This window comes from Lonchura striata, chromosome 4 (genome assembly GCF_046129695.1).
Source record: "Lonchura striata isolate bLonStr1 chromosome 4, bLonStr1.mat, whole genome shotgun sequence".
NCBI classification, from domain to species: domain Eukaryota; kingdom Metazoa; phylum Chordata; class Aves; order Passeriformes; family Estrildidae; genus Lonchura; species Lonchura striata.
Genome location: NC_134606.1, coordinates 39,295,605 through 39,308,914, shown reverse-complemented (window position 1 = coordinate 39,308,914; position 13,310 = coordinate 39,295,605). Strand labels below are relative to the sequence as shown.

At 40.1% G+C, this 13,310-nt stretch overlaps 1 protein-coding gene across 1 annotated transcript; it reads right to left on the bottom strand.

Moving 5' to 3' along the window:
• Positions 1 to 5,787: 5,787 nt before the first annotated feature.
• NPY1R (neuropeptide Y receptor Y1) lies at positions 5,788 to 13,310 on the bottom strand. Its single transcript, XM_021542296.2, has 3 exons — positions 13,082 to 13,310; positions 9,756 to 10,593; positions 5,788 to 9,635 (listed from the first exon to the last, which is right to left on the bottom strand). Exons 2-3 carry the CDS (start codon positions 10,452 to 10,454, stop codon positions 9,177 to 9,179), a joined length of 1,158 nt encoding a protein of 385 aa, XP_021397971.1. The 5' UTR covers positions 10,455 to 10,593; positions 13,082 to 13,310; the 3' UTR covers positions 5,788 to 9,176.

Below are 13,310 nucleotides of genomic sequence, written 5' to 3'. Positions count from 1 at the left end.
CTTACAGAAGCTCATCCTGCTGCCTTTATTGTTGCCTTGTTCCCTCACCAGGCTCAACTACTGTTGAGCTTTGCCCTTCCTAATCCGCTCATTGCATCCTCAAGAGTTGTTTCTATGTTCCTCTTCTGACACCTATGATTTTCTCCCCGTTCTGTATGCTTGCTTTTCATGGTTGAGTGTTCCTAGGAGTTCCTTGCTCATCCACAAAGGCCTTGTGGCATCATTGCTTAACTTCCTGTTCATTGGGATGGACTGTTCTTGAGCTTCGAAGAGATGATCCTTGAATATCATACAGCCAGCTTGGTCCCCACTTCCCTCCATAGCCTTATCCTATGGGACTCTTTCAGGCAAATCCATGAAGAGGCCAAATTTTGCTCTCCTAATGTCAGGGCTGTGATTTTGCTGTTTCCCTTGCTTTGTTATTTTAGAAGTCTAAACTCCACTGTCACTGAAACTACTACTGCCTTCAGTTGTCACATCCCTGACAAGCACATCCTTATTTGCAAGTGTGAGGTCTATCAGATCTTCTCACTGATTTCTCAGTCATCCCCATCATGAAATTTTCACCAGTGCTTTCCAGGAACTTCCTGGATTTCTAAAAGCCCTGCAGTTTTATCAGGGTGGTTAAGTCCACCACAAGGATCAGGGCCTGTCTGTGAACATGAAGCTTCTTCTGGCATCATCAACTGCATCTACTGCTTCCCTGATCAGGCAGCCTGTAGCAGACACTCCCTACAATGTCATCCACACTGATTTGTTGTTTAATCCCCTCCCATAAATTCTCAGAAGGCTCCTCATCCATCTTCAGAAGGGCTCTGTTTACTCTAACTGCTCTCTCCCAACATAGGGGTCTTAAGGGGAACTCCAGCTCTTTGTCATCCTAGCCTGTCCTTCCTAAAGGGTCTGGATCTCTCCACTGCATTATTTAAGTCCTGGGAGTCATCCCACTACGTTGCCATGGTCCCAACAAGGCCACAGCACTGCAATCCCATGCATTTCTCTGCTTACTCAGAGAAATATTTATTTCCCATTCTGCACACATTTGTGTACAGACACTTCAAAGACACTTGGACATGTCATTTCCCAGAAGGGATCAGGGAATTTTTCCCAATTTGGGGTCTTGTAGGTGTTTCCTTGCTTCCTGAAAATGCTTAAGGTCATTGAAGCTCTTTATTGTAGTTGTGTTTGCCTTCACTCACACCACTCTATGCCCTTTGCTAGCCCCTAGCTCTGTCCCTCACTCCATTACAGGCTGCTGGCCTTCATTTTGTCTTCATCTCACATCCCTCCCAGTTTAAAGCCCTTCTTAGGAAGTCAGATATCCTGCTGGCAAAGATGCCTTTGCCTCACTTAGTGAGTTATATCCCATGTCTCCCAGCAGGTTGCTGATCCTCACACAGGGTCCCAGGGGCAGAGAAACCCTCTTGCTAAAATAAATTCCACAGTCAGCACTGCTTGGTTTGTTTATTCTACCAACATGGTCTAAACATAAGAATGACTAAAGGTTAAGGGTTTTATGTAAATTTATAAAAGTCATTTGAAGTCAGAATCTTAAAATGATTCTATAAATGATAGTAAACATATATATCTATATTCGATTGTGTCGAATTTAAGACTTCAGATGCTAACACCTATAATGTGTATGTCCTGCTTAAAAAAAACAACCTTATTTAAATAGCAGGCACTCAGCTTATCCAATACCATTTCACTCTCACAAAGATTCAGCAAATCTGTCGGGACTGAGTGAAAATCATCAAGGAATTCAAAAGCCAAAGTATTTAATTTCCTTATGTCACCTAGTCCTAGGCAAGATAAAATCTATGAGTCTAAAAAACCAATCTGACAGCATCAGAGATTGATCTCATTTACCTACCTCATCCATATGATAACCTTCCGAACAGTATCAGAGATGTTTCTGCAGCATTTGACTAATAGGAATGAGACCAGGCTCAGGCTTTATCATTTCATGAAGTCACTTGGTTATCTGAATGTATAAATTCCACTACAACAATCATTAATACTTGAATTCAAGTCTCTGAATGTTGACTTAAATGTGCCCTTATCTAATTCTGAAGACAGTTGTTTTTGGTCATGACTGCTTATGTTCCTGCTTAAGGTGCACCTCTACCAGGTAAATGCACAGCCTGTGCTGCATTCTGAGATTCCTTGCTGCCTGAAGTGAATTTCAAATGTAAACTAACCTATGCTGTCTGGCTGTTAGTGATCATTTTTGTTTTGTTTTTTTTTTTTTAATAAGATGAAAAAAGCAGCAGTAGTAGTAATCATCATCATCATCATCATCATTATGATCATCATCAAAAAAAGCCCACACTTTTGCTAGTGATGAATTGCTAGTACCCTCTTCAATTTTCTGTGAAGCAAATTGGCTTAAATCAGTAAGCCAGGCAGCTCAGTGGACACATTTAACTTGCAATTGTGTCAAGAAAATACATCAGAATAAAATTCACAGAAGAACTTAAGAGGATAACCATACTGTAAGAAGCAGATGAACATGACTTTTTAATTTGTCCTTTGGACTAATGCAGATGTTCAGACATGTATTGCACCTTAGTGCCACTTAAAAGAAGTACCTTAGCCAAAGCTGATTTAAGTACATGGGAGGCTTTTCATTAACCCTCCAGTATTTTAGGTGAGTCTTTAAAGCTTTTACTTCAGCACCTGTCTAACTACAGGCATATCAGCATGGTGACTGACATCCAGGCGACAACCACTGTGCCCAAACTGTTAATAATTCAAAGCTGAATTGAAGACCCTCAAACTTTAGTCACAATAATAATGGAAATAAAAATCAGAGAAGGTAATCCAATCCTGTCTCTTATAGCTCTTAATTATACAACTTTTACTAGTCTTCAAGAGAAAGAAGTGAAGACTTTTCCATATATATCTTCAAGTACAGTACAAACAATGTGAAGCTTATAGGCAAGTGAGAGGCTGTAAGGCTAAGTAAGGATACAAAGTGGGTTACCCAGTGTCTCCTCTCACTGAATATCTCTGGTGGTTGACCATCAAGAGAAAGTTTAGCTGTGTAAACTAAACTGACATTTAGATTACATGAATTAAAATGATAAAAACAGCTTTAAAATGGCTGAATAACAGTGTACAACTATATTTTCAACTTCTCTATTGCCTGAAACATCTTCACATTGCCAGTCACATTTCTACAGGCCCTATATGGCCTCTCACCCGTATGTTCAAGCACACAGTGAATAGGTTCTTTCAAGGACATGTTTTCACAGACAGCTTTTATTAAGAAACAACATAACCAGCATAATAAAAACTTGGGGGAGTTTCATAGCTTGAGAGAGGATGGGGCAGAGGGGAAGATTGCAAAGGGAAAAACAGCAGCACAGTATCCATGTGGATATGAGCCAAGAGAGACAAGGAGGGCTTTGTTGATCAGGTTACTCCTTCTGCCATAAACTGACCTTCTCCATGTTGTGCAGAAGCAGCAGCAAATGGACTCATGTGCAGTAGGTGGGTTCAATGAAAAGCTGTTGTTTTTCAATTGTGCCAAAACCATTTAATTTCCTTTGTTTCAACAAGCAATTTAGATTAATCCAAGATAAAGAGTATTAAAAAATATATTTTCAGAGTCATTTATAAACGTCCATATTCTTTTTCTGGAAATGGAAGCAGAGAACCTGTTTATCATATATACCTCTTTGACCACCTCTTTGCTCAATAAAAAACATTTACCTGTCAGTCTGTTGGGTCCCCAAAATAAATAAATAAATAAATAAAATATCTGATTCTCCCTTTGAGTCTTTTTGTGTCTGACAGAAGGCATCAAGACTTCACCTAGATCTCCTGCTTTTTGTCTCTCTTCCAAACTGTATTTTTTCCTTTATATCTGAAATGTTGCATAATTTGTAGCATGCTAGTTAACCATGCAGAGCATCTCCTGTGCAGCACTTTCAAATATGTTTTCACCTGGGGTAAATTCTTGCAACTAAGCCTGACCTATGATAAATAACCACATCATCGATTCAGCTATTTAAAAGACACAAGACAGTGTGTGCTGTCAGTTTTGCTGCAAAGAGCTGGATGTTCTGTATGGACATACTTCCTCCACAGGCTTTGTAAATTACATACTTCTAAATTTTGAGAAACTTGCCTATGAAACACTTGCCGGAAGATAATTTTAATGAAAGAAACTATTTAAAGCACTGTCCTGAATAGAACTGAATTTTAGCATATACTCAGGCACTTTAAAAAATCAGAGTAAAAATTTCTACAGCTTCCTCAGAAAGCAGCTAGCAAGGGGATGAAATACAAAGTGAGAGCAGAAGCTCCATAGAAGATGGAGGAAGGGAGGCAGTAGCCCAGGCCCAGTGCTGCCCTGGAAGATGGCAGTCCTGCCACTTAGCAGCTGTATAGACAACTGAGGGAAAGACATTTTGGTAATGCATAGCACCAGAGTAGTGCAGCTGTGAGTGCCCTTGGAGACTAGGAAAGAAAGCTGAAGTTAGTCCTTGTGAATGCACTCCCAAATATTTGAAATATCAACTTCAGTCAGACCATTAACACTGCTATGCATGGGTGGAAATACTGAATAGAAATTATTTCTGATCACAGGTTAACTAAAGTGTAAGAGCCAAAGCTGATCACATTTTTTTAATCTTGGATGTTATACTCAAGCATTTGAAATTCTGCAAAACCTGTATAGAAGAATTTTCTTTCACATCAACTTTAATAATGACTTGGCTAATTAGTAATAATTCAGGGAAGAAGACATCACATATTAAAGAACACACTAATGAAGAGGACATGGTAGATCTTGGAGCTGTATACATCCTTCAACTGAGAAATGACTGTCAACAAAATTTATCATTTAGTTATAATTATTATTCCTCTCCCCTTTCCACTCAACTGAATTAATCTGCTGCAGACAGAGATGTTATTTAAGCTCATGTTTCTTACTGTTTTGTATGCTTTAAAATAAGAAGACAGAAAATGTCCTTATTGTCTTCATTCTCTATGCACTGCTTTGGTAAATCCTTTGATACAAAGAAGCAGGAAGGAAAGCATTAAACTGAAGCATTATGAGGCCCAGAAAAAAAATCCAAAGAAGAATCCATAAAAAAAAAAAAAAAACAAAAAACAAAAAACCACTAACAACCAAAAAAAAAACCCTATATGCCATTAACTTATTTCTGTAAAAAGCCAATAACCAAAATCTGATTTTTAGGAAAGAGTGTGAGCTTCCAGCCAGCAATGCCATTTTATTTAGTAGAATGCCCAGGCAAATAGTTAACTTTAAAAGAGTTCTCAGTTTCATTGTTCTGAGAACATTTCTCTGAGGTCAAAATGAGAATTTGATATACAGGCCTGGATTGAAACATATACTGATTTACAGTCTGAATATGAATCAGCATAAAATTTTCCCTTTAGGATCCATTCATAATAGCTGGTACTGTAGTTCAAGACCACAGAGTCAGAATATATGAGCCCTTAGCCATTCACACCTTCATCAATGATGAGATGCAGTCAGCATCAGCTCAAGTCCCTTAGGGGTTCTGTCATGTTGATTTATTTTCCTGGTTCAAAGCTTCTCTTTATGTGGTCGTAATGACAGGGTAGATTATATATATATATGTAGATATATATTTTTAAATTTCCAGTCCTCTCTTAGCCTACCAAAGGCAAGTTTTATTATCAATTAATCACTTCCTTTCTTATTACCCTTTTATAATGTTGATGTGAAAGTCGTGAATTACTGTACATAGTAACAATGACACAACCATTTTTTGAAAAAAAAAAGCAAAATGGGATCACAGACATTTATTAATATGATATACAAATATGCTGGTTTATTTAGATTATGCAGAAATGTTAAATGTTTGGGGCCGATCAAAGTGACATTTAAGATGCTAAAATAACTGACAAATAAAGCAAATACTAATGCTTATTAAATAGTTACATTTGTCATTTAAGGCTGAAGATTCGACACAAAATGTATGACACATAAATAATAAGATACATTATGGATCACTCACTGTTCTGTTTTTCTGTCAGTAAAACTTTTCTACAAGTCTGAAAGAATAAAAGGGATCTTCAGGCTTTTGAGACAGGAATCAACACGTGCTGAAGTCTGCGATGTTTGATAAAACAGCACATAGAAGAAATAAATATCAATTCAGAATTATTGAAAAATTATAGTGAAACACAAAACCTGTCAGTTTATCCTGTAAAGAAATTTAGCATATAGAGGAGCAGCCATGCTGGAGCTCTGAAAATGAAAAAGAGGATCAGTACTGCAGCTGGCTGTTGGGAGGGGAAAGCTTTGGAGAACTCCAGCGTCAAGTCATGAAACCAAAAATACTGCTCTTGGTAGATCTGAGCTACAACCCACAGATGTTAGGTCAGCACCTCAGAGAGACTACTTTTATCTCTGTTCTCATAGCAAATTCTTCACAAGAGCCATGATTTTGCCTCTGAAATTCTCCAAACGCATTTTCCTGCAGAACAGTCCTTACGCTGTGTTCATTTCCACAGCCATTACAGGCAGTGTGCCCTGTGCTATTTGTGTGACAAAGCACTAACGTGCATCCAAGCAGAGGCTCAGAAAGACTTCTGGCAGGGAAGTGAGGAAACATAAGAAGCCTGATCCTAGGACAGCAGTGCATGGCTCCTGAGCTTAAGAGGGCTAAGCATATTCCCATTTACAGTTCACCCTGTTTATCAGATGCTGGTGGGCAAAAAACACCTGACATGCATTCTCAGGAGATGATATGACACACTGTCAGGTGAGCTGCATGATTTGAGGTTGTACCTCAAGCAGGACAAATGTTGGCATATGAAGAATTACGCTGCTATCCCACTGGAGACTTCCAAACCTTAGGACACACCCGGTTCAGGTCCCTGAGCACCAGCAGGCTCCTCTAAAGTTCCTCTTCACCTACTCTGTAGAAGCACCTAATTGGTCAAAAATTTCCAGCAAACCAACTGGAAAGTTTCTCAACTGTGTGAATATTTTTTTTTGCACTATATTGAAAGAAAGGGCTTAAAAAAAAAAAAAAAGGGAAAAAGCCATAAAATTCACAGTGACTTCTTGTAATGGGAAAAACCTACTGTGACAATCTTAATAAAAAAAGAACCCCATGGCTGTTTTTGTACATGGTATTTCATTGTGAAAATACACATACTTTAAAATATGGAAATTGTTGCAAAGTGAGAGAGAAATAATTTCAGGAAACCCCTGTCAAGTTATTAACAACATATTCCATGGAGAAACACAAAGAAAAATGAAATCTCATAAAATACAAAAGGCCAAAGCTCTGAAAGAACCTTCTGTCTTATAATTAATTTTCTACATTCTGCCTCTGTTCTCAAGCACAGAAAACTCCTTCTAAATTAAATTATCTTCCAATAGAGAAATACATGGAATTATAATGCACAAGAACACATTGCTACTTTAATATTCTACACTATTTATAAGCCAGCACAAGGCAGTGTTTCACTTTTAAATATTAGCAACCCAAATAATTTTAATTTCTTAGGCATTTATCTATGTCAAATTTAGAACATATGAAATTCACCATAACATCCTGAGATATTTTTGCTTAGAAATGTACCACATCAGAGTTCCATTTATGTTGCATTTACATTTATATCCATTTTAAAGACCCTCGTGTGTGCCAGAATGATTTAAAGTGACCTTGCTGAAAGAAAGTCAGGTCTATATTGTATTTTAAAAAGCTGATTATTCAAAAAGACATCGATGATATAGCAAAGTACACTGTATGACACAGAACTTCAGCTGGCTGATACTGTTGTAATTTCATTTACAGCATTCAAGTTATATGGTTTCCCTCAACTGGGATCTAGCCACGAATATTTTGTTTAATTAGAGAATATATATTTTAAGCAGTAACAGAGGTCTATTGTGTATATTTGGCAAATGTTTCCACACTTCAACCAACTGTGGGAACTGTGAGTTTGGAAGCTAAACATACCAATTATACCCAACCTATATTCATACCCTTCTTTTAAATTTTGCAGGTCTTGATTAAATCATCCTTTGCCTTGGAGATTGTCCAGGTTTATGCCATTGCACCTGAACACAAAGGTGCACAAAGTATTATGAGGCTATATATAATTTATATAAATCAACATTAATTACTATGAAAAGTCTCAGGTAGCTCAATCTTACTTTTTTAATGCCAGACCTGAATTTCTCTGTCACCTGTGAGGATGGAATTGCACCTTGTCAAGACAGCAAACAGTCCCATCTCCCTCTAGATTCTGGACATAGGTCTCAAGGAGAATTTACATGGTTCACAGGCTCGGAACAGATGGTACATTTCATCCCAGTAACAGTAACTCCTGTCACAGATGCCAGATAAAAATGGGGTTTGGATTTTTTAAATTAAAAAGCCTGTGTTATTAAAACCAGCTGTAATCATTTGGGACTGAAGCCCCATTTATGTTTTCATTTGCTGTGCTGAAGCATCAGTTATCCCATTGTGCTCTGTGGAATTACTGTAGGCTTTTATTCTTGTAAATGAGAACAGAATTTCTTTCTTAATCCTGTCTTTGAAACAAAGTGATTACAGCCCAAATTGCCTCTTTGAATGAGACAACTGTATGTCCCCATTTAAACATATTCTATAGGTTTCACAGAATTTTTTTTTTTTTTTTTTGCAAACCTACACTGATTTTACAGGGTTTTAATGTTGATCAAAGGATGAATTAAAAAAAAAAAAAAAAAACTCCTCTTCAAATCAGAATTTCCTAGTTTTATTCTTTGGTGGATATCCTCTGTAATGACAGTGCCCCTCTGGTTCATATTGTTTCTAATGGTTATGAATAGACACTCCTCAAAACTACTACTTTGAAAAAAATCAATAAGTAAACCTTTGTGCTGAAGCACAGAACTGTACAAAGAAAACAGAACAAAAACAGCTGATGAAAACCATATGTAGTAGCAGGTCTGACTATGTCTTAAAATAAAATTCAGATATAACTTCTATGAACTAAAGCAGTAAAAGGGGCAAAGATGCACAGCACAATTTCAAAGTGACAACAATCAAAGTTCCTTGGAAAAGGAAGAAAAACATTACCCTTTTTGTACTTGTTATGTAATTGTGCTTGTCCTTGGGCACACTTCACCTGCAATCACACTTTGTGCAGCTTGATTTAGAATTTTTATTACTTTATATTTTTTCATCATCATCACTATTTATTTTTTTAAATATGATGGGGCTTGCCTGCCTTAAAGAGGTTTTTGAAACATCTGTGTGCATGGTGGACATGGCTATAGTCTCATAATCCTCCTCACGGGAGTGGAAGTGACAAAAATGAAAAAAAAACTGCAGGTCCCTTTGGAAGTTCTTATTGAGAAACCCGTAGAAGATGGGATTCACACAGGTGGAGATCATGGCAGTGAGGTGGCAAATCAGGAACAACAGGTTGTGGCTGCAGGTAGCAACAGGCAGAATTTCATGATTCCAATCAAACACGATATTGAAGATGGTGAGAGGCAGCCAGCAAACTGCAAATGCAACCACTATTGATATCAGCATGATGTTGATCCTTTTGGTTTCAGAGGATCTGTACTTACTGTCTCTCATCTTGTCCATCATGTTGTTCCTTTTTTTTAACCGTATGTATATCTGCAGGAAATTCAATAAAGAGAAACACATGAGAGAAATTAACCTACCAGGGTCATCTTTGCAAGAATAAACAAACATCAGGTAGAACGGAGTACATATTGCAAGAGAATTCTATCTTACCTTCAGGTAGCAAATAAATATAAAACAAAGTGGTCCAAAGTACTGAATCACTAAAAGCGTTGTGGTATAAGAAAGCCTGGCAGTGTCCCAGGGGAACAGATCCAAGCACACATATTTGTCCTTATATTCATCAAATGTTACATTTCTGAAGGGCTCGTCTGTTAATACATGGTAGATCAGGAAAGGCAAGGAGGAAGCTGTGGCTAAAATCCATATGGCAGCAATCCCCATGTAGGCATGTCTGTTGTTCGGCCTCCAGCCGCGGGGATTGATGATCAGCTGATGGCGCTCAATAGCAATGAGGACTAAAGAAAAGACCGAGACAGTGATGGAGGCACATTGCACAAAAGGGTTCAACTTGCACATGGCCTCCCCAAAAATCCAGTGGTCCATTAAAGTGTACACGAAGGTAAAAGGAAGACACATGATGGTCACTAGGAGATCAGAAAACGACAGGTTGACAATGAGGATGTTGGTAACATTGCGCATCTCCTTTTGTTTTAAAATAATGACAATCAAAGCCAGATTCCCAGAGACTCCCAGAATTATCACAGTCCCATAAGCCAAGGCCAAAGTGAAGACCATGGCCAAAGGCACATGGCAATCTTCGTCATCAAACTGTAAGATCTGCGAGTTCATCTCCGAAAAATTCAGGTGACCGGAAATATTTCCCAGCGGGGCGACAACCGAGGTATTCATGTTGCTCCCAACTCGCCGCCGACCTTCGGCGCCGCCGCCGCGTTCATCCAGACCGCTCCGAGCTCAGAGCGCGCCCATCAGCCCCGCAGCGGAGCCCGGGCCGAGCCCGCTCCTCGGGGCCGCATCTCCCCCGCAGCACCTGGGGAGAAGGGAAGCAGCAGCGCCGGTCACCGCCCCGGCCGTGTCCCGCGGCAGCGGGGCCGCCCCGCCGCTCCGCGGGGCCGCGCAGGAATGCAGCGGGCCCGACCGAGCCTCGCAGGACGGCCAGCGGGGACACGAGCCCTGCCCGGCCCGTCGCACCAAAGAGCGAGCCGGGAAGCAGTTTCACCCTTCCACCAGCGCAGCCTCCACTTTATGTTTTACATCTCCTTTTCACAAGTTTAATCTGCAAACGTCTGCTTTCTTGAACTGCTCTAAGTGAAATTATATCCAAGCATCACATGAGGAGGAGGGGAAAGCCCATCTGACTAATGTGACGGGTGGAAAAATGATTCAGTTGCTGCTTTTTTTTTCCAAAACACATACACTTGATGTTGAGCAACCAAGTGCTCTCAACAGCACTGGCACTGAGTCAAAGGTAAATCAGGAACTCTGAACACTTTAATCTTAATTAGCAGGGCTGTGCAGCAAAGAAAGAAGAATATAAGACAAAAGACAAAACTTGGCAAGTTTTAAACACTGCAGAAAATATCTTTAACCATGCAAGGGAAATAGGGATGCTTAAATAACCACCCCTTTGCAAGGCCTCGGATTCTAAAAATGTGAAAATCGAGCATATGTGTTCAGAAGGCAAGTTAAAAAATAAAATCAAATTAATTGATAAACCATTAAAAAATATTAATTGATTACCTGACACACCTTTACTTCAACTTGCCATTAGTGCCATTGAATCTGGGCATCATTAGTGGCACTACATTCCACACTGAATTTAGAACTTTCTCTCTGCCCACTCCTGTGAGCTAAATTTATCACTCACTTAACCTTAGGTTATGGTAATGAAAGTAATGCCACTTAAAATTCACGCAAGTGGGTTTCAAACACGACTTCATATGGCATTTATCAGAAAAGCTGTAAAAACATTGCCCGCTAAAATGTACTTCAATAAAAGTTACCCTGAATAGGTGAGCTTTTGTTCTTAAATGATACTCGATATAAATCTCTGTACTACGTAAGTCTCTGAAGAAGAATTGTCTTTGTCCCTTGCTGACAGGCACATGCTGGGCACCAGAGATGGGGCTGCCTCCTCCCTAGGGCAGAGCCAGTGTGTGAGGGCTGGGCTTGCAGCTGCAGCTCCTCCTGAGGGTCAGCCAAAGGATGACCATGGCAATGCCACGCCTTCTCACTGCTGCCAGGAGCTAACCCCTGCTGAACCTCTTCTGGCTCTTTCAATCAACACAAGGCTACATGAAACTGACAGGCAATGTAGCTTGCATCTGAGTGAAATTTTACTGTGAGAGTTAACAGCAGTGATTTCAGACAAAAGGCTTCTCTGACTGCTCTGATTTTCAAGCTATCTAGGTATGCACCTGAGTATTATCTCTCTGACCTTCTGCCTCTGCTAACTAAATTTATCAGATCTCCTAGTCCACCAAATCTGTTTTAGGGTCTAATAAAGAAATTTCCACCCCCAGGATCTCTTGAAGCATCGCTTCTGTCACAGCCAGAAGTAGGTGCTTTACCCAAATGAAAAGTGTATGGCTGATGTGAAGAGCCAGGGCTCCTTAATTCTCACAGTGTAACTTTATCATAGTCTGAAAAATCAACATCTGGATTTAATGATGAACTCCACCATCACTTGTATAGCATTAGATGGGCACTCTAGCCCTGTGACTTGATAGAATGATGGCAAGAGCAGGCAAGGAGCTGTGTCCTGCAAGGAGGGAACTGGGCAAATTCTTTCACCAGCCAGGACCAAACTGCCCCCAGCAATAGGGTATCCAGGTATCATATGCTTGATTTTTCTACTCGCTTAGTTGAGCTCTGCTCTTGTTTATTTATTAAATATCAAACTCCAAACCATAAAATGCTACTGCTCCTTCTCCCCTTATCTTTCCCATAGCAGAGATGCAACCTCTCTGATGTGTGCAAGAGGGTGTCTAGGAACCAGCCCACTGCCATCAAGTGATGAGGAGTCCTTCTTTCCTGTCCTTCTGCAAAATGGACCAGCCAACAGAGGGGCATTAAGTTCAATCTCCCAGACAGCTGCACTGCTCCTTGTCTCCTAAACCCCCAGCTCTGAAATCAGGAAGGAGATCCCTCCCCACTGAGTGATGGCTTAGCATGGGGAAAGCCCATAGCTCTGCAGACCCTTCTGGGTGATTGCAGTCTCCTCTACCATGCACACCCTCCCTCTGTGAGAGATTTTGGTCTAAAGTTTATCACCAGCAGACAAATACTATACTGTGAGGTGAATAGAAATGCACAGTAAAACTATCAGAGCTGTTCAAAAGCAAAACCAAAATGCTGTCAGCCCAAGCTGAAGGCTCACCCAGCTGCACGAAAGTTCTACCTGGAGCCTAATACCCCCTTAGATTTTGTCACTTGCAGCTAAAACAGCAAGCAAACATCAGCCTAACTGGCACACATCTACCCAGAGTCATGGAAAAGCAACCACAGGGGAAACTCACCTTGCAACTGCTCTGCCTGTCTTTGGTCTGCTCAGAGGCTGGATGGAGAAGGAGCAGGGAAAGGAGAAGGATCCTTTGGTATTTCTCCAGTCAGATCCTAAAGATTGGTGAGGAAGGCTGGAGACTCCCCCTTAAAGCTGAACTCCACCTTACCCCAGTATCACATGATGGTGCTCTACGGAGTAGATCCTGAAAACCACACTGCAAGCACATCACCTTTAAACTGCAC

What these genes read in the sequence shown, in the direction of transcription:
- NPY1R (XM_021542296.2), bottom strand. Translation starts at nt 10,454, where the DNA reads ATGAATACCTCGGTTGTCGCCCCGCTGGGAAATATTTCCGGTCACCTG. An exon ending in TATTTATTTGCTACCTGAAG is followed by an intron (nt 9,636 to 9,755) that starts GTAAGATAGAAT and finishes AATTTCCTGCAG; the next exon opens with ATATACATACGGTTAAAAAA.